The 26,701-nt window shown below is 34.2% G+C and overlaps 1 protein-coding gene across 4 annotated transcripts in view; it reads right to left on the reverse strand.

Moving 5' to 3' along the window:
* The window catches only part of LOC129945001 (ecdysone-induced protein 74EF), a 191,735-nt gene that overhangs the window by 37,342 nt on the left and 127,692 nt on the right, over positions 1–26,701 (reverse strand). For 2 of the 4 annotated variants that reach the window (XM_056054660.1, XM_056054659.1), the window contains exon 1: positions 12,676–15,847. The exons of the other annotated variants lie outside the window; for them this stretch is intronic. In XM_056054660.1, coding sequence (XP_055910635.1) covers positions 12,676–13,660 — 985 coding nt within the window. In that variant the 5' untranslated portion in view covers positions 13,661–15,847. Of the gene's footprint in view, positions 1–12,675; positions 15,848–26,701 lie in introns of those variants that run through there. 4 annotated transcript variants of the gene reach the window in all.

The raw sequence follows: 26,701 nt of genomic DNA on the forward strand, positions 1-26,701 counted from the left end.
TTTCCTTTCTTAAAGTTTGACGTTTGGTGGAGATATTTTCGACACTGATTAGCGACTATTTGAGAAAGACATTTCATTTGACAACTCAACTGACACGTCTAACAAAATATTTCAAGTATAACGCCAAATGTCACTTTTTTATCAAAAACCTCATCAAATGTTAGTTTCATCGCAGTGATCAAGTACGATATTAAATGCCTTTTATGGCTGAAACACTAACACGCTTTAGCTTCGGCTTCGCCTGACGTTTACGAGTTCAGCCATAGGAATTCAATGTATGCTATCAAAATGAAGCTTCGACCTCACGTTTCGTTTGACAATCATACGGAAAAGAACGTAATGTAACGTAATGTGACTCCAAACGGAATCTCTAGTTCCATTATCTGAACATTTGCTTTGTCTGACAGCTCATCAGCTGTAAAAAAATGTCAACAAACAAAATATTTGCTCTTTGGAGGGATGAAATAATAGAAATGTCATTAAAGCAACCTCGAAGCAGGCGTAACGTAATGCAGACGAAGCCGAAGCTGAAGCGTGTATGTGTTTCAGCCATTAAAATCAAGAACTCTAGTACAAAAACTATTTAAAAGTTCTTTGACTCAACCTTAAGGTTGTATTTACATTTTAAGGAAATCGAAAAGATTGTTGTTTTAAGTATTATTATATAATATTCCATCAAGAGCAAAATAAATATAGAACTACAAAGATCTACCGTTTGGCATAAGTTGAAAAATAGAGGGCCAAGTCGAACGAATAAGTCAACAGATAACAGAGTTGTTACACATGCTTTTATTTAAAACTTTGACAGAAATGTCAAATTACTATCATATTACAATATAATCTACTTCTGTATCTTTTAATTTTATAATGTTAACTCCTTTGGAATTGCATTCTTTTTATAATTCTTTTTAACCTTGAGATAAAAATCAAGAAAAAATCAAAATAAATAAAACTGGGAACAAAAACAAAAATAAAACTGACACAATTTCCGGAGGACGATATCGTAGATATTATAAGTCTGCCATAAATAAAACTAAAGTTACTACATCATTTTTAAAGGTCATTTCCTTCACTGAGTCATGGTGCGAAGCGACAGACGGCAGCGGGTATAGCATAGCCAGCTTATAAACGAATAGCGCGATTCAATAAAGTGATGATAATGTTTGTTTTGTTTTCTTGTTTTGTTTTATTATTTTATTATTAAACACATTTTTTCTCTTCTTAAAATTTAATTTCCAATGAAATACACCGCAAGGTTATCGAGCGCTATAACTGTTATTCTGGTAAAATAAATGAGCTGTCAATTGCACCATCATATAAATGACAGATAGGTGTGATATTTTGATTTACTTTTTGTTCTGTTCGTTTTTATATGTTGCCCCTAAATAAACAGAAGTGCTTGTAATTTCCAATTTGTTTTCAGTTTTAGTAATGCCCATTTAGGGAATTTGCTGATGATGGTTATAAAGTAATTAACCGTCAAAAGTCATGAAGTGCACTTTTAGTTCACTGCGCCGCCACGGGTAGGTCATGTTACAAATGTCAGTGTCAGATCAATGAAAACAAAACGAAGAACACAAACAGAAACAAAAAAAAAAAAAACTAAAACTCGCATTAGCAAGCAAAAAAATAGCAACAACATTGAAATATGGTCAAGAGTATAAACAAAAAACAATTAAAAAAAAATAAAAATCAACAAGAAACAAAATTTCCAAAGGTCATTCCGAAAACTACGACGAAAGCTCTGCTGATATTGTAATACCGGAACGTGCTCTAGCAGAAGGTAACTTGGTCTATCTATAACTACATATTCCCGAGGTATCGGCCAGCAGCGTATGAAATGAATTTTAAATTTCTATGAAATATGTTTTCGTTAATTTTTATGTTGCCAATTTTATTTGATGGTTCGTTCATTTTTTTTGTTGTTTTCAGTTTGAGAAATGCGTTTACGCAACAAAATTTAAAATGAAAAAAACAAAAAATAGAAACAAAGACACGGAAGACTTACCTATCTACCTACCTACCTATTTGCGCTCTGACATTTATGTCATAATCTTTCAATCAAAAATATAATGTGTTTTTTTTTTTTTTTTGAAAAACAATAGAACTGCCAGTGTAAAATTTTATGACGTCGTATACCCGCAACCATACAAAATAACTCTACACAAACTCAGTACTGACTGACTAATAGAGTCTCTGAGTTATTCAAGCCTCTCATTTAGTAGGTCATTGTATTTGATTTTTTGACTTCATAATAACTGACGATTTTATAATAGAAAATATGGTGAATAAATATTGAGCTGTCACTTTTTAACGAAATGAAATGTTAGACTGTTTTGTTAATAGTGATTAAATCTTTTGGGCTTTTTGTTTTTTGATCTGGTTTTTAAATAAATATAAATGATGGGGAATTCAGTAGCATCTTGTTATGATTCACAAGACAAAATTTAAGATAAGATTTTGCATTGTTTCTTACTGAGTATTCATTGGACTGACATTCGATCATTAGTCAATTACAATTGTTATCTCGCTGATTTACCAAATTAGTTAAAAATTCTTCAAAATTGTAGTTGTATTTGGTTCAGAAAAAATGATGAACTTGATGACATTACTATTTCATTCATATTAAAAACAAACATATCAGTGTTCTGGTTTAGTACTGTTTGATTACTTTTGACAGTTTTGATACAAAATTACCGGAATTCACCAGAAATTGCAATATACCTGTTTGAAATTTAGTATTTGATTGTCAGAAGTTTAGCCCAACCAAAAGTCAATTTAAAAGAATCCTAACGTTAGTTCTGTTCACTTTAATATTCTGACAGTTCTGCTAAATAAACGGGATATATCCGCCAAGGTATTGTAGAATTATTATTAGCTTGATTTATAATGTGTTTTTTGAACTAAAAATCAACATGATTTTAACTCGACTTTAAGAATTTGAGTACTTTGTCTGATCCTGTTAACGTACCCTTAAATAGTTCGTATTAACTGTCACAATCAAGTATAAATTATATATGACTTATTCTTAAAATATCTTAGTTCTGTTCGCTGGACTTTCGGTGGCATTTAAGGTCAGGTTACCTTCGTATTCTCGAAGTAATATTGTTTTATTAATTATTCAAACTTTCGCACAGGCAAATACTTCACAATTATCATTCCTCAACTAAAACTCGCAAAAATAACTCAAGTGTTCAATAAATAGTGATAACTTTTTGTCGATATAAACATAGAAACCCCCCGTTTTATTACAAACTAAACTTCCAACGCAAACTAAGTGAAGGCATATTATCTTTTTACTACATCAATTCAAATACAAGCTTGTATAGTACAACCTATAAATGATTGCCTTAGCGCGGTGCGGTATGCGCGAGAAGTACACAATTTCTAATAACACAAACTTATAAGTGCCTTTATAGGTAACTGTTTGTAAAAAAATAAAAATAAAAACAACAACTGTCAAACCATATGACCAACACACGCAGTAGTTTTATCGACCATGACCTACCTTACCGATTTTAAAATGCATTTCGTGTTTTGAGTTGTAATTATTGCGTTTTTTTTTTTTCTTTTTTATAAAGGTGAGAGCCCATCACAGTCAATCGGTAATGTAGTGTGAATGGTTGTGATTTGCATTTCCTTCCAAATTGCATCTCTGAATTCTGGCAGAAGCAAAAAGACATCGAAATAAAAATAAAAATTAATTCGTTACACACTCCGAGGCTTTTTCCTTCCTTCCCTTTTCACCAACAACCAAAAAAAAAAGAAAAGAGGAGACAGAAACTGAGTGTACTACCAACCTAATAATAAACGCCGAAATACTCGTAATTAAAAATAAAGGAAAAGACTCAACAACACAGGAAGAAGAATTACTGAAAGCTGACAGAAAACAGATATTCCACTATACATTCAGTATTTTTGTATTGAGACAGAAAAGAGACGCAAACGAAAAGTTCTTTTTCTTTATATAAATTATATTGGAGCCCGCTCCACTCTGTTTTTTTTATTGTATGAAGAAATTGTTTTATTCTTTCTTTTTGTTTTTTTTTTTCTTATTGTTTCTTCTGTTTTTGGTTGAATTTCTGGCTCGTTCTGTGTTTTTTTATTTTTGTTTTTATTTTGTTCAAATATTTCGTCTCAAGTTCAAGGTCTTTTGGATAACGTATACTAAACGGCGAGCAAACACGCATGCTGTCTTATTTGTTGTTTCTTTTTTTGGGTGAATTGTTGCCCAATTTTGTTTTATTTAGTTTTTTATTTCGTTCTCGATTAATATATTCTTTTTTTTTCGTCCGTATCTTTAGGTAGATATTGTTTGTTCGAATATTTGTATTGGTGTATACATAATTCTCTTTTGGTTTTGGCAGTGACGGTAGTGGCGGAGGCGGCAGCGGCAGCGGCAGAGACGAACGGCGGCGTCAGCCTCCTAAAGTAAGTGTCATTTCTTTATATCGACGACTTTGTGCTTTCTTTTTTGGAGCTTGTTGTTGAGGATGATGATGACGAATAAAATGAAGATCATTATGTATATAAATTATATGTGTCGTCGCTTGGCGGAAATTTGTGTGTTGTGTGCGTTGCTATTGAATTTAAGAGTTATATCTAGTCAGATGATGTCTTTTATTGCTTATTATGCAGTTTTTTTTTTTTACCGGAATAGACTAGACACAACTTAAAACTTCTTATATGAAACCGGAAATATGTGCATTACGTCCATAAGAATGTCACATGAAATTTGAATTTTTGTCTGTTTTTCTAACAGGGTATAGATTTTGAAGAGGTCCAAAGTTTCACGTTGGGCGCCAATTTATGCAATACATTATTTTTTTTGTATTTTATCAATTAAGTTGCAAGAATTAAAGCAAAGTTTACCTTAAAAAAGGCGTTACGTATCAAACAAAAATAACAAACTACTACAAATGTTTGTCTAGTAGGAAATGGCTCTTTGCGAAAAGAGAACTCTACGCGTTGCTGATTTTCTTCATATTGACTTTTCACAATATTATTAATTTAATAGCTATTTTATGTGAAATTCAGGATATTACCTCAAAAATTAAACCATTTACACAACGAAAAATTATTTAATTTAAAAGCAAATACAAAAATGGCCCCCAACACGAAACTGACCCTTTTTTGTTTTTGGATGGGGTAGACTTAACCAATTATTTCCATAGAATTATTGAGTGTACGAAAAAGCTCTGTAATATACAAAAGAAAACTATGTACACAAAATAGCCACCAATGCTTAGCACCTTCTTAAATATCAGTAACAAAAATAAACTTTGAGAAAAGGGCAATTTGTGCATAAATACACTCATTTTATCTGTTTTTTTTTATATTATGAGCACACTAAAGGGGTTATGAACACCCTTATAATGATTAAACACAGTGTGAACACTTAGGAAAGGAGCATAGGATTAGAAAGGAGAAACCGATGCACATTGGTTTTGAATGTCTGAACATCGTTATGAGTGGGAAATATTGAGCCTGGTAAAGCATTCCACATTCGTGAAGTGCGGCTAAAGAAAGAATCTCTGTACTTACCAGTACGTCCGAAATCGGGCTCTAGTGTAAACTGATGGGCATTCCTAGCAGTACGGGTATTACGGTTGAATTGTTGAAAGGGAGGAATGCAACTGGCTATTTCAATAGAGAATTGGTTATGAAAGTAACGATAAAACAATGACAGGCATGATACTTTGGGGCGGTGTTCAAGAGAAGCAAATGTCTCGGTGAGGGAAGTTTAAGTTTTTCTCTTATACATTCAGATTTTAATGATTTTCGTACTTACAAAGTGTCTACATACTTCAAAATTTTAATTAAATTTAACACCCAAAGCCATCTTTTATGGAGTCTAAAAAAGCTCAATATGACTAAGAGGCTATAAAGCTGAAACAATTGCAGTTTGAGGCCAGATTCTAGACCTTTTTTGTATTTCTCTTTTGAGTACACAATGTATTGAAAAAAAAGTTTACAAGGTCGTGAAATTTCCAGCAAACCATCTCAAGTTTGTCTCTTTAAAAGTTTGTCTCTTTGTCATCTATACAAATCTATGTCCCAGTATTTGACACATATTTTTGTCAATTTTGCCGTCTAAAACTCTCCTTTAAGGCAAAAGCCTTTTATGTATCATATGTTTCAACTTTTTATTTAAAGAACAATACAAATTTTACACATTTCCATTTGTCATACACGTGCCACTCGTTTCAGTTTTTATTTTTTCTTTACATATGTTTTCATCATAAATTTATCATTACTCATTTGAAATTGTTTGATTGCTGTCATACTAAACCTTAAAAAAAAAGACAACCAACCAAATTAAGATTGATTGATAATGACCTCAATACAATTTGACCATAAAACGTATAGCTACCTAAATTTTATTGGTATATATTATAAATGAAAAAAAACGTCCTATTTCATGAAATATTTCCCACCTTATAAAAAAAAATGAAAAAGAAGCAGAAGAACAAAATAGACCAACAAAATCTAAATCATCCTATGACTATACACTAAACAGCCTTTCACATAAACCACATCCTCGTGTTTTCATCGCCCATCAACCTCGAAGGCATAAATAGAAATAAGTCCTTGAAGACCACATAACTTAACATTCCCAACAGACAGGAAGACCTTTCCACTCTATAATATAAATATATACTTTCTTTGTAAAGTACATATTGAAAAATATTGTATATACCTAACCAGACCTAGAGCAAAAACTTTTACTTTCTTTTACCAAAAAAGCTCAAGCTTTCTTTTATATTTAATTTCTCAATGTACATAAGTCATCAACCCACAGAAAGAATTTATATCCTTCGGCCTATTTCTTGTATATAATCTTCATCAAACCATCATCAACAAGAGAAACAATGTGAAAATGAAATTTTCTAAGCTATAGTCAGAGCCAACAACAATACACAGTATATACAATAACAACACAAAAAAAGTGAGGTTAAAAGTTGCTCTACATCCTAAAGAATCCCCATCATCATCAGCTGATGTTTGTCCTTGATTGGGCCGGCACGCGGCTACCCTTTCCTTGTTATTGTATGATGCCATATAGCTTTTTCCACTTCCGCTTGGCTATATTATTGTCTAGGAAGGAGTAAACAAAAAGTATAGACACCTAAATTATATGTATACAAGGAGGTATCCTTTTATACATAGATATAACTCTGTTTGTATATAAACATAATGTTCATTTCTTTTTTTCTTCATTTTCGGCAACACCATAATACACACCACCATCGCATAATTATCTACCATTTTCATTTTGAAGACATTCATAGGTATGAGGTATAAGCGTGTGTTAAAAAGGATCTTACATAATATTCCCAGTTGGAACATGTGTCATGCGATAGAGATACAAATAAATGTATATACAATCTATTTTATTATTCATAAGATGATGGAAGAAGGTATGGATGGATTATTATCATTTCCTGAAATTCACCAAGGTCACTTCCACTTGCCATAATATTACACACGATTCTCATTTATACATAATCGTTCCCCATACAACACACGGCGGGCGACATTATTAACCTATCTATACTTTCTCTTTTGAGATTTGAATAATAAATGATGATGCTTTATCAAAAACATAACAAAAATAAAAATCATATGCAGATGAGAACCTCAATAACCCAATGCATCTTTGACATTCGAATAAAAAATAACAAACAGTAAACTTCCAACTGTCAAATGTGACAATTCTATCAGAAAGGTTCACTAAATTACTAAACAAAAAAAGAAACATTCAAATGTAGCCCATATAAGACTGATGTAATAGCACCACAAGAAATGTTATAACAAACTATTATGCAAAATGGAATAATAACAACAAAAAAACTTAACCTAACCTATAGAGCTGCGCCAATTTGAAATTTTGAAAAGAAAGTGAAATGTGACAGCTGAGGTAACCAGATAAGTTGTTTAATAGATAGTTTCGCACAGATCGCTATGGGCTAAATTTATGTTTTTTTTTTTTGTTTATGCGCTGAATTGCGAAATTGTTCAATAGTTGTTTTATTTTTTGTTATATTTTTAATAAAATAATACAAAAAAGGAAACAAAGAAAGAATTGAATAGATAAAATAATAAACTAACGGTTTTTGGTGAGCTAAATTCATTTTCGTTTACGTAATTGAAATATCTAAAGTGTATAGATATCATCAACAATAACAAAAACAACAACGTTATACGCAACTATTCACTTCGAAAGAGTGACGCGATGACAGACGGAACACATTATCGTATAAATACTTGCTATGTATTATATTTATGTAGGTATATGTACGTGCTTTTGGGTTACCAAAAAAACAAAAACAAAAATAACAAAAAAAAGCTATAAACGAGAAGAAAAAAAATCAATAAATTTGTTGAGGTGGGTTAGGAAATCATTATACGCACACGCACGCAAGGCATAGAGAGAAACGTCCGACTACGACACTCTCGCAATTTAAACGTCATACCACAATCTGACAGATAGCAAGTGGAAGTGGAAGCACTGCCATAGTATACTACTTTATAGAGTGAAATTTGATTTTTCGTTGCTGTTTCTGTGGCTGTTTTTCTGCTGATGGCTGTTCCGAAAAATTATTCGTTTTTAATTCCGGAAGAAGAAGTTGGAGCAGGAGCAGAAGAAGGACTTTCAATTATACATATATTCGTATACTCACCATTACGGTGCAGGTCCTATGGCACCTACAAACTATATGACCATATGAAGGGCGGATGGTTGGGGGTGTGGTATAATGTCATGTTTATATTCTCCCTTAGTTATTTCGTATAGAAATATACATACAGACATATATGAATGTCATCCTACACATTAACTGGGTCAGTGGATAATGAACACATATCTACTTATAAAAATAGGTACCTATCGCACTACATCTTGTTTTATGTTCCTTTTGGGATTTGGGATACATAAACTATACATACCTCCTACCTTCCTCTTTCGATGTCTCTTGCCCATCCCCAACCCCCTCTCGGTCACCCACTCTTCACCCTTTCCATCAATAGCCTTTGGTTTTTTTTTATATATTTTTTCACGTGGGGAAAAAAGAGTTTTTCACACAGAAAAGAAATGTGATGGAAAATTCAAATTAATTCCGGACTGACATTGTGCGACAAAATTTTGTAAAAATACTTAACTATTTTTTTTTTTTTTTCGAAAGTAGGGCAAGAACTTTTGATTTACTTTGATGCTGTTGCCAGTATATTGTTGTTGTTTGTTTTATTTTGTTTTTTTTTTTTTTTTGTGATTTGAAACAAACAAGTGGAAGGGCTTGTCGACGTAAATTTATTTAAACATTTCAAGTTCAAAAATAAAGATTTTATTTGGCAGATACTCAAGTAAGGGCTAATTAATTGTGAAAGTGTCCGGAAGAATCGACAATTTTCTATGCTTGTAAAAGCAATAAAATATGACAGGTGGAATGGTATTTAAGGAAATGGGTTACCTTGAGAATTTACATATATGTATGTATGGAAAGTGTGATTTTAAGAGGTCTTCTATTTAAAACGTTTTATTTTATTTCAAATTTCTCTGAATTTTTTCGATTTTGTGGTAATTGAACGTCAAAAAATAGATTTTGCGTCTAATAAATTAAAGTCCAAGGGAAGTAAATGAATTTAAATTCTATTTTTTCCATTAAATGTTCACGAAAAATAAATATTAAAAAAAATAAAAGCTTGGCGTTGGGCGCCAGTTTAGAATTAATTTAGTTTCTAGGATTTTAAAGTGGTGTTTTCTGATGAAGTTATTTACTTGAAATTGGTTTATTCTTCAGAAAGTGCCTTCAAATCTAATTTATCTTAAAAAAATAAGAAACAAGCTCCAAAATCTTTGATTCTTCGAAATTTGAGGTTTTTCAAACAAATTCGGTTATAATTAACATCGTATATGTAAAAATGGTAGTACCGGTGGCATGATGGTTAGTGCGTTGTACTGTCATGCCAGAGGTCTTGGGTTCGATCCCTGCCTATGTCATGTAATGTCTTTTCACGGGTAGTGCCTCTTGCGAAGAATTGACAAATTCTCCAAGAGCAATTCTTGTCATGAAAAAGTGCTTTCTCAAATTAGCCGTTCGGATTCGGCATATAAAACTGTAGGTCCTCTCTATTCCTCACAACATTACTCGCACACAGGAATAGTTGAGAGTTGTAAGTCACTAGGTCCTAGTTCTCAACGGACTGTTGCGCCTGCCAATTTATTTTATTTATTTGTGTAAATGGTTTTCAAAAAGGAACAGAGTGGATACCATTCAAAATTACTTAACACTTCTACTGTTTCTTGCAGCGTCAGAGATTTTTTTTTCGAAAGATTGCATTTCTGTAGGCAGAAAAAACGGGACATATACTTATGAAGTGGAAGCAAGCTTCTTTTGCTAACAAATGACATAGCGTGCAAAACTGATTAAAACTGCCGTTTACATCCTGTTTTTAGTATTAAGGATATTTGACTGTAATTCAGTGAATCATTAAAGTAGTTTGATTCCATAAGATTCAGGTTCAGTTGTGAGTAAAGAATCCTGAGCATCGGGTTCCAAATTTGTATAGCTTTGTATGATTTTGTAGAAAACCTCTTTAGCATGATTCAAATTTGATGAATTCAGCGATATTGTTCCTCCAAACGCGTTTTCCAGAACTTTCCATATCGACATCCACCAGTTCTCGTTTCTTAGGTCATAAAGTGCCATTCGTTTTGTCAGTCGGTCATCATGATGGGATAAAACATTTAAAATGTAGTCTGCTTGTAATTTAAGCGTGCTTGTAAATATTTTTGGAAGTCCTGTTTCCAGATACAAGGCATAGTTAGTTCACCTTTGTGAAACTTTTCTATCTCCTCGTATTCATTGATTCATCTTATTCATAGATAAATATTTTAGTATAAACTTTCAAAATGTAAGTGTCAAAAATTTCCTAAAAATGAACAACAACAGCATTGATTTGATGAATTTTGAAGTTTGTGTGATTTTTGGAGTTAAAAAAGGAATGGAATGAAATATCTTCAAGGAATTTAACAACCTTTGAGAACATTTTAATAGAATTATGATACATTTTGTAAAACCAAGTTGGATTGAATCTCCAAAGCAGCTGAATGGCTGAATTTTCAACATTAAAGTTCCCACATTGGGCGCCAGTTAACTTAAATACATTTAAAAAGCAACTGAACTATTTAAATGTCATTACACAAGAATCCCAATTTAGTGCAAAAAGCGATAATAATATAAGGATTAGATCCTGCTGTATAAATAATCAAAGACTTCATCAGTATTCAACCAAGTACTTGGTTCTTGTTTGGATACACAGGGTTCTAAGAATTAAATGATTACAATAATGTTAAGGAGTCAATTAAATATTGTTTTTAAAGTCCTTGCATAAAATTAGATGAGAGACTATCTAAACAGTGAATTTGACTTTACATGTTACACTTTTTGGCGAATTCTTATCCTTCCATTTTTTTTTTGACGAAGGTTTTAAAATATTGAAATTTTGAATCATATATTTACTTTTAACAGAGAACCTTCTCTAACTCAAAGAAACGAAAAAGTACCTACTGACAAACAAAATTATTATTTGCATCAAAGCTCTTTAATTAAAAATTCAAAGCAATTCAGCTCGTTGCTGAATAAAGCACCACACACACTACACATAAAAAACCACCTTTTTTATTTCTTGTATATTAATTTAATTTGAAATTCATTATCACTCTTCTTAAGCGTAATTTATGTCATTTGTTGGCTTTCAATTGCCGGGTGACTTTTGCCCTCATAGCCTAGATTTTTCCTCAAAACTTGTATATTTTTCCATTTTCATATATAAAAAAAAAATGTTCAAATGTATGTATGTGATGAGAGGTACGTACGTACACAAACCAACCAACCAACTTCCCTTTTAGAGGAAAATCTCTCACGTCAATTAGTTGTTCAGTCGCTTGTGCCTTTTCTCATTTTCTTTACAGTTTTTCTTTAATTTTTTTTGATTATATGTTTATGCAGAGTAGTGCATGTGTTTTCCAGTTTTTTAGTATATTTCATATTTTTTTTTGTAGTCAATTTCATCCCTTTGGAAAAATTCTCTTCTGACCTAGTTTTTCACCCTCTCATTTGATATGCTGCTGCTTCTGTTGCTGTTGCTGCTACTGCTGATGGCCTAGCTACCCCGTTTGGTTTTAGTTCAGTTCAGTTCAGTTTAGTTTAGTTTAGTTTTCTTTTTTTTATTTTCTTTGCTGAAAATGTATGTTAGCTATTTGCCCTTCCGGTATGTTCTACATACCGCAACATGAGTATCTTTGTGTTATATCGAGAAAATGAACGCTGATTACCCAGCACAAATATGTTTGTCCTTTGTAAAGAAGTCAGGATAGGTGAGATGCTGGGCTGGGGGTTAGGATATTGGCAAGGGAAAATTTAAATGGTGGAAAATTATGTCAGTCAGTGACTTTTTAATGATGTGAGAGAATTCCAATCGATTGATTGATCTCAACGGGATATTTTATCCATTGTGATTGAAAACTAGGTTAGGTTTTGTTTTGCTTTTTTGACAAAGCCTTCGTCGTGTTTTTATTTTTTTTACTTAATTGAGGGTCTTACACACAAAATATAAATAACGGGAAAAAAAGAGTTACATACATAAGTATAGTAAGGGTAAATTTGTACTCACAATATCGCTTCATAAGATTCTTTTTGTAAGCAGCTCTGCCCTCGTCACTTTTCAGAGGATTCAAGTCCCCGTCGACAGCTCCGGCTCCAGAATCATCGGAGTCGTCTGTGCCGCCTGAATAGGTGCGGGCTCTTCTCCGACTTAGAGCAGTGCTAAGGGACAAATCCAGAGGACGGTCTTCCTCGTCTTCCTCCTCCTCATCGTGGTCCTCTATGCTGACTTGTCTCATGGTAAGACAGTTAGGATCGTCCTTACGATCACAATCGTCCGAATCATCGGTGAAGGACGGATGACGACTGGAACGGAAGTTTTTGGCACGCTGATCTTCTTCCTCGTCGCCGCTGGTAGTGATGACACTGCGGCGGGCCTGTTGAAACTGATAGTTTCCCTTAATGATCGTGGCCGGTGATCCCGCTGTAGAGGGTCGTGATTCCGGAGATGGTGATGGCGATATTGTCGTTGACGTAGCCACCGTTGGTGGGGTTTTACACTGTCGCAGGTGATTGTAGAGCATAACGAATTCCTGGTGCCTCTGGAGTATATTCGGCTCAGCCGGACTCGCAGATCTTCTTCGCTCAACGATCACTTCGGCCCTCTGTTGGATTGAGGGTTTTTCAACGCGCTCACTACAACTCTTGATGCAGGTCAGCTTTTCACCCTCTTCAGCCGGTGGATCGTCTTCCACAATTGTCATCGGCTGAGGTGATGAACTTGAGTGTTCCGATGACGGTGAGGCAGGAATATTACTATGACATTGCCGTTGAGGTGAGCTCATAGGGCTCATCGACTCTGAACGTCTATGATGATGAACGATGGTTGGTGGTGACGGTGATGATGATAAGGACGATGATATTGAGCCGATGCTCTTCGATGATGATGAGATTGCTGTTGTTGAGGCAGTCATTGTTGTTGTAACATCACCACCACCTCCGCCACCGACAAAGGTGTGCGGATTCGCGGCTGTCAAATGTTGTAACATTATCATGGTAACAATTTTTTGTTTTTTTTTTTGTTTGTGTTGCCCGTTATCCTGGGAATATAGTCTGTGTTTTGTTACAGTTAAATTGTAATGTCATACATTTACACTAGCAACATTTTAAAGCGACACAATTTGTACATTAAGTTTGACGTTTAAATATTTGTTTGTTTCTTAAAACATACGCATTTTTAAGTTTTTTTTATTTTTATATTTAACTATATAAAATATATATTTTATTTTTTGTTTCTGGTTGTTTAAATAATTTGTAAAACAGAACCTGAGTTGAGGTTTTTTTTTGTAATAGATTTTTTGTTTAAATTTTTGTTTGAGGTAATAACTTATTTTTTGTTTTGTACAATTTTAATTTTGTTGATTGGTAAAAATTATTTTGAACAAAAAAACTTGCACTTAACCGGAAATTTGCACCTTTTCTGTCATTTATGTTTAAAATTGGTATTATGAAGAATTAATAGCTGTCATTAACGTCAAAAATAATTATTGTTGATAAAATATTTTTCTGTTTCTGTTTGAGAGAGGAAACTGATTTTTTTGTTTAAATAAAAAAAAACTTATATTTATTTTTTAAAAACGTCCGGCGGATATTAATTCACGTTATTCTATACGCTCACTGTCGATACGCGCGGCCATATAAATTTAACTTTATGAAACGTCATGTATCTATCACAGTATCAGCGACACTAAAAATCAGAATCTTGTGTTTAAACTTGCTACTGTCAAAAAATTTCAACAAACACAAAATATCGCTTCAGTTTTTTTATTTTTGGTTGTGTGTATGTCTGAAACTCTACGAAAAACGGCGACGATGATGACGCCGACGAGACGAGTAGACATATAAAAACAAAGCGGCAATGATGTTGATGATGACGGACGGTGCGGCAAATGACAGAGCGAACGTACGAATGGCAAACGAACGATTGAGCTAAACCGAAGACAGTCTCTGTGAGTATCTACGGTGCAATAGCAATAGCAATACGTATCGCAGCGCAGCGCGGTGGCCAACACCGTAGCACACTTCACTTACACTCACACACTCTTCCTTTCTCTCTCTCTCTCTCTCTTACACACACAATTGAAATTTTGTCTTGTGTTTGTGTGTAGGGGTTGAATCACTAACTCGACTACAGCGAGGCACAACAGTGCCTTTTTTCAAAGAGGCCGGCTCCGGCTTCCTTTGTATTGCTCTCTCTCTCTCTTTCTGTCAGTTCTTCCTTCCTATATTCTTCATCTTCACCACATATGTATATACTCTCTTAGTTGTGTGTATTGGTTTTGCGTATCCAACAGAACAGAAATGTATAATTTATATTCCTCCGTCTAAACAACAAGTTGCAGTCGGGTGTGGTGAATATCTTAAGTTTTGTTGAATATTCCAATTGTTTAAGTATCGGTAACGTTATCGGTGTAACTGTCGAAATTATGCGTCTAACAAACACGCATGGGGATAAGAATTTTTCACTTTCCGTTTCAATTACTCGCAAATGCAGGAGAATTAATCAACAAAAAGCTGTGTGCGTAGAAACATTTGGTATAATTTATTATTCACCATAGCAGTTATATACAATGTTGATAGAGCGCACAGCACAGTTCATAAATTATTAGGTATTATTGCACTAGGCTCTCAGTTTCAATTCGACTCAAATCAAAAGACAAAAATGAAACAGACGGTACACCAACAACAGTTTATGGTTTGGTTTTACCGGGAACGGGAAGAGTCAATATTTTACAGAGCAAGGGTGGGTGGTTTTAGTTTGTAACTTTACTAATGGTAGGTAGGTAGGTGTAGATAGGTCTGGTGGTGAGAAAGGGTTGAAAAAGCTTTGATTTTTGTGAATTGCAACGGCCAGACAACTTTTTTTTTGTTTTTTTTTATTACAATTGCTTTTTTTATGTTCGTTTTTTTTGTTCTTCTCCTGTTGCTTTTTTATGATTTATTAAAAAATTATAAAGGTTTTGATTTATTTAGGTATGAATGTATTTGTATGTTGATTGCAGTTTCCGATTTGAGGTAGAATTTATTTGCACTTCTTGAGAAAAAAAAAGTTTTAATTTATAGATTTGAACACTTTTGTTGCACTTGTGGTTTAATAAAATTAAAGAAAAAACTCTGTTTTATTTTCCTCCAATGAGTTTCAAGTTCCGAGTTGGGAAAATTTGTTTTTTTCTTTTTAAATTCTTATAGAAATTATTCTATTTTCTAAATTTAATTTAAAAAAATTAAATTAAAAAATAAAAACACGACCCAGTAATAATATTAGAAAACGTAACGCGTCTTGACCCGTCCCGTATTCGAGTCGGAATGATGAAACAGCAACCCGTAGAAGCTGTATAGTCTAAACAGTAGGTAGGTATTATTTTTCTTTTGGTGAGTATGGGGTCTGTCTACACCGTCTACCGTCATCATAGTCGTTCGTTCGTCGTTTATCGTTTGTCTTTCGTCGTTCATCGTCGCGTCGTCTGTGTCTCCCCCAAGAGTTGTTGCTATTTTTGACTGTTTTCCTATGCTTTTTGGCTTTTTCATTCTTGTTTTCTTTTTGTTTTCCCTTCACGCCGCCATACCACAGCTCTACACACTCTTTGGATGCCTTCTTTTGCCATGATTCTTTTAGCCTCATACACAGTTGCAAATGCAAAAAGAAACAAAAATGAATCTAAAACGAAACAACATACCATTGCAGCAACAAGCGCGAGCGCCTGTGCAAAAAGTGTTGCTATTGAGAGCGAGCACCGAGCTGAGATACAAAAAAGTGCAACATTTTTTCATTTGCGTTTTCGTTACCTGTTTTTTCGTTTCAGTTTTGGTATGGGTATCGGTATCGGTTCCCTTTATATACCTACACTCTCTTTCCCTGTCTCCGCCCTATGCCTTACTTACTGCCTTGTGCGCCTATCACAAGACAAAACCCTTAAAGAGGGTTGAAAAATGACCTTCCACATCATGAAGTCGAAGTTTTTCCTCTTCCTCCATTCGGTTTTTCACCACACTTCTATGTGAATGTGATGTTAAGGGGCTGTTTAGCGAGTTGATCATCACAGCGGGAGGCGGAGGGAATAGAAGAAAGAATAACAAAACAGACGAGCGACGACGGAGAAAAAGAAATCAAACCATCATCATCTTCCCTTTTGCTTCCCTTTCCTTCCATCTTTTTGAGTATAAACTCTCATTTTCAATTCGCAATACTTTTTTGCAAATGCACATAAAAACAATGTCGGCTTTTATTGTTGTGTGTGTGCAGTGTGCACACATATCCAACCAGTCTTTAGGCTCTATTTTATTTATATATAAACCTACGGATACCTATTTTAGTGGTAGGTTGTTGTTGTTGGAGATATCTAAACTAAACTATATCCAGAGCTTTATACCTTCTCGCACTTTTGTTTTGTTTTGTTTTTGTTAGCAACATTTTTGTGGATGTTTTTAATGGACTGGTGCAAGTAGGGCAACATTCTCATGGTTTTTGTGATACAGCCTAACCTGGGGATACCTTACCTAGTGCTAGTCCTCTACTCTACCTATGCAATACCTAACTTTACCTTACCATGTTGATGAATGGGTAAAAGATTTATCATGTCCGTATGGCTGGCTTGATTCTCTGGCCTTATTCGAGATATTATGTAGGTAGGTACATATTGGATGCTGTTTGGTTGAGCTAGCAGTTTAAACATACATAAATGTGACTCGATGGGTTTTTTCGGTTTAAGGTTTTCAGGAAATAGAAAGAAAAGAAAGTAAACAGAAAAAAAAAGAAAGAAAAAAAAATGAAAGAAAGATCGTTTAATAAAGTTGATCAAAAAATTGGAAGTAAAAATAATGATGATTCATCAAATCAAATTTTGGATGAGACTGAGTTGCAAAGTCGCATTAACTTTAAGCTAGGATAGGATAGAGAATAAAAACATTAACTACTTTATAAACTCTTGATAAATAAGACAGATATCGAAAAAGTAGAAGGTTCTTCTATTCTTTAATAATCAAACGAACGAATTTTCATGAATTGAAAGGAGTGAACAATTTATAATGAAAGAATAATTACGTATACGCCACAGTGGACCATTATAAGTTTTCTCCAAATAATAGAATGATATGTATTCTGGATTTGAATTGAAGAATTTAAATTTAAAAAACAACAAATTGGAAAATATTTTTTGATAAATGAGTCCTCTAAGTTGATCTTTTTAATAGAAATTGTCAAATACAAAACAAAATTTAAATAAGTTGTTTTTATGGTTTTTCTGCTTTTAAGTATGTTTGAAAATTTTGTTTTACTTGGTAAGGGTTTTAAGATTATTTTCCCATCAAGAGAAGATTGGGAGGATGATATCGTGTCGATACGTTTCGACACAACCATCTTTACTGACGGCTCAAAGATGGAGATCTGGGATCTTTTCTGAGTTCCTAAATGTAGCCAAATCCTTTAGGCTTCCTGACTTTGCTAGCGTTTTTTAGGCTGAACTGCTGGCAATAAGGGAGGCATGTAAGATACTTAAACAAAACCCAAACCAAAACCGAAATGCGGCTATCTTTACAGACAGTCAGGCAGCTGTCAAAGCCATTAACTCGGCCATATCCTCATCTAAATTGGTCCAGCAATATCGCGATGAGCTTGCGAGCCTGAATATTAACCTGATCTGGGTTCCGGGCCATAGTGGTATCGTGAGAAATGAACGGGCTGACGAGCTAGCCAGGCAAGGATCGGCCCTTCATAGCTCACTTGCGGAAATGGTTCATTCCTCTTGGTGCTATGAAGGGTAAAATCTTTTCTATCTATCAAACTGAATCAAACCGAAGGTGGAGCAATCTACCCAACTGCATTATATCTAGGAAGATATGACCCACCTATAATAAAACCCGTACAAACGATCTTTTATGCAGGCCAAGGCAAGACATAGCCAGGATTGTTGCGGTTTGTACCGGACATTGGCCTATAGGAGAGCTCATGCGGAGAAGTTGGGTATCTCTTACAACACTTTTTTGCCGCAGTCGTAGTGACCAAAGAGAAAGTTTAACGATAATCCATTTCCTCTGCAAATGTCCTGCTTTGGCAAACACTAGAATGAAATACTTTGGAAAAGCATTCTTTCACGAACTTGATAAGCTATCTGAGACAAAGATTAGAGACCTAATCTTTATTCTCAATGCGACAAAATTTCTCTAACATAAGCGCTATGGAGCTTCTCTATAAATCTATCCCTTTCAATCAAAGGTATCAAAACAGCGCACTACAGCGCTAATTGGATCTCAGGCTAGGTTGCTTTAGATCGCCATTTCTATCTACCTAACTACTTACTTATTTAAGGTGGCGGCACCACATTCCTATATGAACTAGGGCCTCGCCCAACAAACTTCTCCATCTAGCTCGGTCACTAGCTAGATGTCTTCAGTTTCGTGCTCCAAGTTGGATGAGGTCACTTTCCATTTGTGCGCTCTGCCTGATTCGCGGTCTTCCTCTACTGCGATGTCCTCTACTGCACTGTCCTGTTGGTGTAGATTCAAAGACTTTCCGTGCCATGCAGCTTGTACAGCTCGTCATTCCATCTTCTACTGCACTCCTCTTCTATGCATACGGGAGCGTAGATCGCACGAAGAACTTTTCTCTCGAAACTACCCAAGGTGCTTTCATCCGCTTTTGTCATAGTCCATGCTTCTGCACCTTATAGCAGGACGGGGATGATGAGGGTGTTATATAGCGACACTTTGGTCACTCGGGAGAGGGTTTTGCAACTCATTTGCTTTCTTAGCCCAAAGAAACAGCGGGTAGCAAGAGTTATTCTTCGTTTGATCTCAGCTTGTTTTCTGCATTTACAGCGGATCCTAGGTAGACTAAGTCCTTGACTACCTCAAGTTACGTCTGTCGATGGTGACGTTTTGATCAAAACGTCGGTGTTGTAGTTTCTTTCTTGACGAAAGCATGTACTTTGTTTTGCTCTCATTAACCGTTTAACCCATTTTTGCCGCCTCTGCCTCAATACTCACAAAAGCCCCATTGGCATCACGCTGAGTTCTTCGGATTATGTCAATGTCATCAGCATATGCTATTAATTGGACAGACTTTTGAAAGATAGTGCCTCTAGTGTTGACGTGAGAGCTCTGCACTATTGATTCAAGTTCGATGTTAAAAAAAAATCGCATCACCTTGTCTACCTTTATGAAGCAACATGAATTCTCCATGGTCATCTTGCACAAACGGACGAGTTTGGCAGGGATGCCAAAACTATACATGGCTCTATACAGCCCGTCCCTGTAGATGCTTTCATATGGGTGGGTGTGGATTTGGTGTTCTTGGGGTTTTTCCAGGATCTGCCGTTATGTAAATATTTGTCTAAAACCACACTCATAAGAACCTATAAGATTGTTCACAGAGAAGATTTTGTAATCGATGTGAAGTAGACTAATTCCTCTATAGTTGTTTCAGTTTAGAGGGCCTAATTTTTTTAGAACCGGGCAAACAATACTGAGGTATGGTTTCTTCCGACCATATCTTACAGATAAGTTGGTGTATGCTCCTGACCAAATTATCTTCAGCTGCTTTGAAGAACTTGGCATTCAAGCCAGATATGGGTTAGATATGGCAATCTTTACTTCGTCTAAGTCGGGAGGGCGGGATTGTTGGCTTTCGTCGTCTATGTTGAATAGATCATCGTGCCTGACAGCGGAATTCGATTCTTCATCCTCAGCATTGACTGCGATTCCACTATGATTTTTGCGCTTTCGTCTTTGCAGCCTTCGGTTCTAGGTTTATGGACTTGTAAATTCCATTTCACCTGCACATCAAATTTTCGAACTTCATTCCTGCTTTTTAACATCTCAACATCTTTGACCGCACGCTTCTTAGGCTCTCTTTTTCCTTCTGAGAAGTCGGGGTTCCTCTAGCCACTTCTGTTCATAGAGCTCATAGCACCTCTCGAAATTCTACGCAAGATTGATCTTGGAAAAAGCAAAAGCATTGTCCTTTTAGGTGCTTTAAATTTCAATGAAATAAGTTAATGTTATTTTTCAAAATAATTTGATCTTCACTTCGTTAAAGTGCAATATGAGTATTTGAGTAACTGCTTTGAATGTGACTTGTTCTCCTTTTTTTAAGTGCAATAACGCAATTTTTTGAAACTTGTTCTTTTTTAACTTGTTTTATTTCACAGTACCTTCTGTGCTTTGTTTCTTTCAATATTTTCAGCAAAAAGAATAAACCGACGATATGGATGTGTTGTTGAGTAAATTTTGAAGGCATTTTACAGGAATCTTTTCCATGCTAAGAATTGGTTGGTGTTTTGTTTAAAAATTGTGGAAGTCAAGAAGTTTTAACACCACTGCTTAGCGGTTGCTTTAACTGTTATAACGAATTACTTTTGATATTTCGGAAATTTCCAATTAGTTCGAATTTAACATAGAATAACACAATATTAGCAAAGCAAAAGTTAGTTTAGGAACCTAAAGAAATACTGAAAACTAATAAGTTAAATGCGTAATGCACGCTTGGAAAAAGTGAAAACTCTTAAAATTTTATGAGGATTAGTGAGAGGAGAACATATTGTTTGTTCTCAGTGCTACTTATCTTCTTAAAAAATTCCCACATTTGACATGTCTACTCGAAACATTAATTTCTTCAAACTTGTAACTGGAATGTAGGCAATTAATGTAAGAAAAGGCTTTAGTCAATAAGATCACTGGAAACTTGCGTCTAATAGCTTTGAAAGTTTTTCCCTTAAACAAAAAAAGGACATGGATAAAATGGTATGGATTTTCAAATTCAGATTCTGATTTGCAAATTGATTTATATCCGACAAATTTAGTATACTCCTTTCGACATATTCTCATTTTTCACGATGTTGTTGTCTTCGTCTTAAATGGGATCCTTAATCTCATAAAACTGACAGTTGTCAATTATGCTGAAGGTGTTAAGTAGTGGAAGAAAAAGTATGTGGTCCATTAGAAGACCATATTCAAAATCAGCATCGATACCGATCTTAGTCTCAAGGCGCAACAAAACGAAGTTAACATATTGGGTATTCTTTGTTAAATAGCTTTAATGCGAGGGGAATAGATTATATTTTTCTTTTGAAGATCTAAATCAAATACAAAACATGATAGAAGAATATCATCAGTTATGGACAAAAAAGTAAGTTCATCAAGTTACTTTAAATCATCTAAACATTGAAGGTGTTTTAAAATAGCTTTGACTGCATTATTCTTGATAATTTTGTAAGCCCTGAAACTTTTCTTGAGTACTGCAGATGCCAAAACAAAACTTTGAATTATACATTTATACAGGAAATAAGTTAGTTGTTTTTTTGTTTAAATACAAATTTATAAAACTTGACACCATAATTTCCGCATAAGTAAAAGCTTAGTGTGTGGTTTAAGACGAGGGTGTTAATCTTGCGGTAGATTTTATTATGTTTGCATCAGTAAAAACATAAGATTTAAAAAACAAAAATGTAATCTGTACCAAGATTGCTGAATGCCATAATTTTAGGACCATATCAGCCATAGTTCTGATAATATGCTTTGAAAATCCGTCTTAATTCATGGAGATTATTTTTTAATGTGAAATGCAAATCAAACCACATGTTTGTGGTTAATCCTGAAACTAAACTTGCTTCTTTAACAAATTTTCATCATAATTTGAAAAAAAAAAACAACTCCTTTAAATATTGCCACGAAGTACAAGGTCCAATTTAATAACTGACCAAACCCCAAAATAGCACGACTTCATATTTTTGTTAAAATATAACAAAGTTTCATGTGGCGTCACTTTTTCCACTTAAAACCGAGAAATAAAAATTCACATTCAGTCAAAATTACACAAAAACATAGGAATCTATATTTTGATACTGTTGCAATGACCGTGCAAAGTGTGTGCAACATGAAAACCAATGTCAATGACTCACTTTAAGCCCGAATAACAAACATTAAACTATAGACCATGTAGCAGCAGTTATAAACATAGTTGACAGCTCAGTATATCCATGCAGTGCAGTGGGCCGTGAAGTAGCCTAATGTTTATGTTTGTGGCACGTTCCAAAGCAACAGCGACAGCGACAACAACGTTGCCGCCATCAACCTCACCTATGACGACCGGCTTAAATAATAATTGAGATCAATTAAGACCCACTTGAACTATATCGAAGAGTCATTAGGTGTGTCGATATTGAATTATTTTATTAGGCCCTTTGTTATCAAAAGTAAAACCCATATTGTAAGCCAATTGCATGATATTGTGACGATGCATGTCACATGATGCAAGTGTTATGCTATTTGTGTTTACCTATAGATCGGTGAGGTTCACAGAGAGAAATACAAAAAAATCGGAAGTATAACTTTTCGATTTCGATTTTGTAATTTTATTCATGAAATACTTTTTCGATCTGTGAGAGTTTACACTGAAAGAAAACTTCTTAGTTGTATAAACGATTCGATTACGATTTTTCCTGTAATACACATTTTTCGAAAACTCAAGATAAGTCATGTTGATAGATCAATTGATTCAATTTTCAATTGCGTGCTTGACTGTAGTGAAGCCTGTGAGGACATATTCTGTTTTTAAATGTTGTTTTAATTTTGAATATCTTATGGGTGGAGTTAGTTTAACTTAAAATAAAAATGTGAAGTGAATATTTTTTGGGCGGATTGTATTACTTTTTCATCACTGCAACACACCTTGATTCTTTCCATTATTTTTTTTTAAATGGCGGTGTTGCTCAAACACAAAAATAATGGCATGTTATCCAAACCCAATACATAATAAGGAACCAAATTCAAAATGGCAGTGTTAAAACATCGGCGAGCCGTTATAGAATAGTGATAAAAATGGACATGGTCACAAAGAATCACAGTTATAAATTGGTGGATTTGTGGTATGTAACTATCAGCTAGGTTCTAGATTTTCACTTTCACTCAAAACAAAAATTGGAGTTCCGAAATGATGAATTTCTGTTTTCTACATTCCGATTTTAAAGGATTTCAAATCGACGGAAAAAAATCGCTTTGAAACAGAAGTAACTTAAATTAGAATAGATAAGTTTGAATTTATTTAAAAATACATTTTAATAATAATTTGTAATCAGTATGATGCACGGTATTGTCATCTGCCTGAAATTATAAATTATAGCTTTATATAGATTAAAAAACAAAGTTCAGTTAAAGTTTAAAACGCTTCATTTAAAATTTGATGTCTATATTTAAGTGGTATTTTGAAATATGTATATAACTTTGTGACATCTATTTCCTGTAAAAGGTTTATGATTTCTTCTTATTTCTCTCAATATCGCACATTGTCCCACAAAATGAAAAAAATATTCCCACTCTTTCAAGTTGCACAGGAGTGTTCCAGGCGGACCTTTTGGCGATAAAAGAAATTTGTCCTGGCTTAAAGAAAACGTGATAAAAACATCTGATAACTGTATTTTCTCAGATAGTCAGGCCACTATAAAATCTCTGGACTCTGTCTATACAAACTCTATAACAGTCCATAACTGTAAATCATCTCTAATGGAGATAGCACAACAGTTTAATATTCACCTTTGTTGGGTGCCTGGCCTGGTGATATTGAGACAGGTAACTGTAAGACCGATGAACTCGCCAGGAACGGTACAGTACAGCCCATTCTACCATGTTTGGCAAATGTTGGCATACCAATCGCTACTTGTAAACTATTACCAATGCAGGACGTTATGGAGAAGGCAAATACCAGGTGGAACAACAACAACACGGACAGGTCACAAAAAAATATCTAGCCAACACAAGATTTAAAGCCTTCAAGGTGCTTGCTATCTCTAAGCAGATCGCATATAAGCTCGATAATAGGTGTCATAACCAGACACTGTTTAATAGGAAAGCACGCCATGTGACTAGACATATTCTCAAATGACTTTTCCAGAAGCTGTATGGACGAGGAAGAGGAGGAAATAGTTCTTCACCTTCTCTGTACATGCCCTGTTCTAGGAGAATTCTTCTTTAACGATCTAAACGATCTTAATCATATCAGCACAATCAGCCTCTCACGTTTCGTAAGGCACTCAAACAGGTTCCATTGAGCTTAGGAGGAAGCCTCAAGATTCATGTGGTTTCACAATGGGCCATTAAACTAGCCTAAGTGTGTCCGTTTCCATCATGGACAGTCACTTTAACCTAACCTAGATGTATAATTAATGAAAAACACAAGAAATTCAATGTATACATTCAATAATCTGAAAAATTGTTTTTTGGCTGATGTGTCATATCAGCTGCTTTAATTTCACTTGAAGTTATTTCGGAAAATATTCAAAGTTATACAATTGATCGATATGTAAAATCCTGAAAACAATTCCTCTCGATTTTCAATGTAGGTCTATAAGAAGCTGGTTGTATGAGTTTCCTAGTACGCCAAGATCAATAATATATTAGTAAAATTTTAAAGTGGTTCACACCCTACAATCTTCCTCAATTTGTTAAAAGTTTATTTTGGTTGAAAGAATAACATTTTCAATAATGACTAGACAGAGTCTCATACAAATTTGCAATGATATTCATAGAACCTTTTGGATAAGCTTTAAATAGAAACATTAAATTTGATTAAAAACAAAAATTTCAAATTACATTTTTGTAAAAAATTATTTCTTAGAAAACAGTTTGCTTACAGAAAATATATTTTCAAAGCATGAATTTTGAAAATTAGTTCAAGCGGCTTGAACTATTAAAGCAATTCCGTACAGAATATTTTGCCTTGAAGCTTTTCCAGTCGCCTTTTTTATTTTATATCGTTTGATTTCACAAGTCATCAAGATATTTGAATCTGGGGAATTCGCTACTGTCTCAATAACATTGGATGTTTGTTTTTTCTCAATTATCTCAATACTAGAGTTTCCAGGAGAAGCTAAAAGAAGAGTCAAAAATCAAGAATTGTGTGCATTTAAAATTGTATCAAGTATTAAACATTTAAATTTTCTGAAATGAAAATATTACTCGGAGCAGGAAGTCAAAAACATTCTGTATAAAAAAGCAAGTTCAGCTTAATTAACAATTCGATATTAATGAGAACGATATTATACAATCAAAAACCCTTTTGTAAACATTTTTGTGTTTCGAGATAAATTCTGAATAATTCTAATTGGACAAAATCTGCAGATAAAAAACTTAACTTCCTAAAGAAAAAATCTACATGGCATAAATCTGCAAGGCAAATTCCCAATTGAGACGAACATTGTGGCAAAATGGTTTTTCTTTTGCAGATTTTGGTTTGTGGATTTTAGGAAGGAGTAAACGTCACCACCACCTTTTTAAAACTTAGAGCATATTTTTATCAAAAAAATATATTCGACTTTGTATACACTATAGCCAAAATAATAAAAAAAACTCTTTAATTTTTACTAATATTGTGTGTAGTACTTACAGTAAGCAAAGTAGGTAAGTATGTTCTTCATCTATTTTATATAAATTTTTAAACTAAAAGAGGTGTGCAAAATTTCGTATTCGATTTACTTTAGGCTTCCCAACAAGTTGGTCATAATAATAGCAACACTTGATTAATTAAACAAAAAACAACACAATTTAATAACCAATGCATTTTTTTTATTTATTAGCAATGAATATTTAATATTTCGTTGAAAAATCTTCATTTTTCAACACTGCATCCATTCGACTTGGCATAGTCTACCAACTTCTTGCACTTTTCGAATCGAATCGAATACCACACTTCTTGGACAGTTCTCCATAGGTCCGCTTTGTCGGTAGGGTTATGCTTACTAACCTCAATCTTCAGTTCATTCCAGATGTTTTCAATAGGATTTAGATCCGCTGATTGAGAGACCACTCCATTATGTCCAATTTGTTTTGCTGACACCAGAGCTTTGTTGATTTTGCCTTATGCTTAGGGTTGTTGTCTTTCAGGAAACCCCATTTAAGGGGCATATTTTCGTCAGCCCACCGAAGCATAATATTTTGCAGTATGGCCACATACGACTCCTTTGTCATTATGCCATCTATAACGAATATTGGACCAACGCCCCACCAAGAAAAACAACCCCATAACATTATGCTGCCGCCTTTATGCTTCA

The sequence above is a fragment of the Eupeodes corollae genome, chromosome 2, assembly GCF_945859685.1.
Source record: "Eupeodes corollae chromosome 2, idEupCoro1.1, whole genome shotgun sequence".
NCBI classification, from domain to species: domain Eukaryota; kingdom Metazoa; phylum Arthropoda; class Insecta; order Diptera; family Syrphidae; genus Eupeodes; species Eupeodes corollae.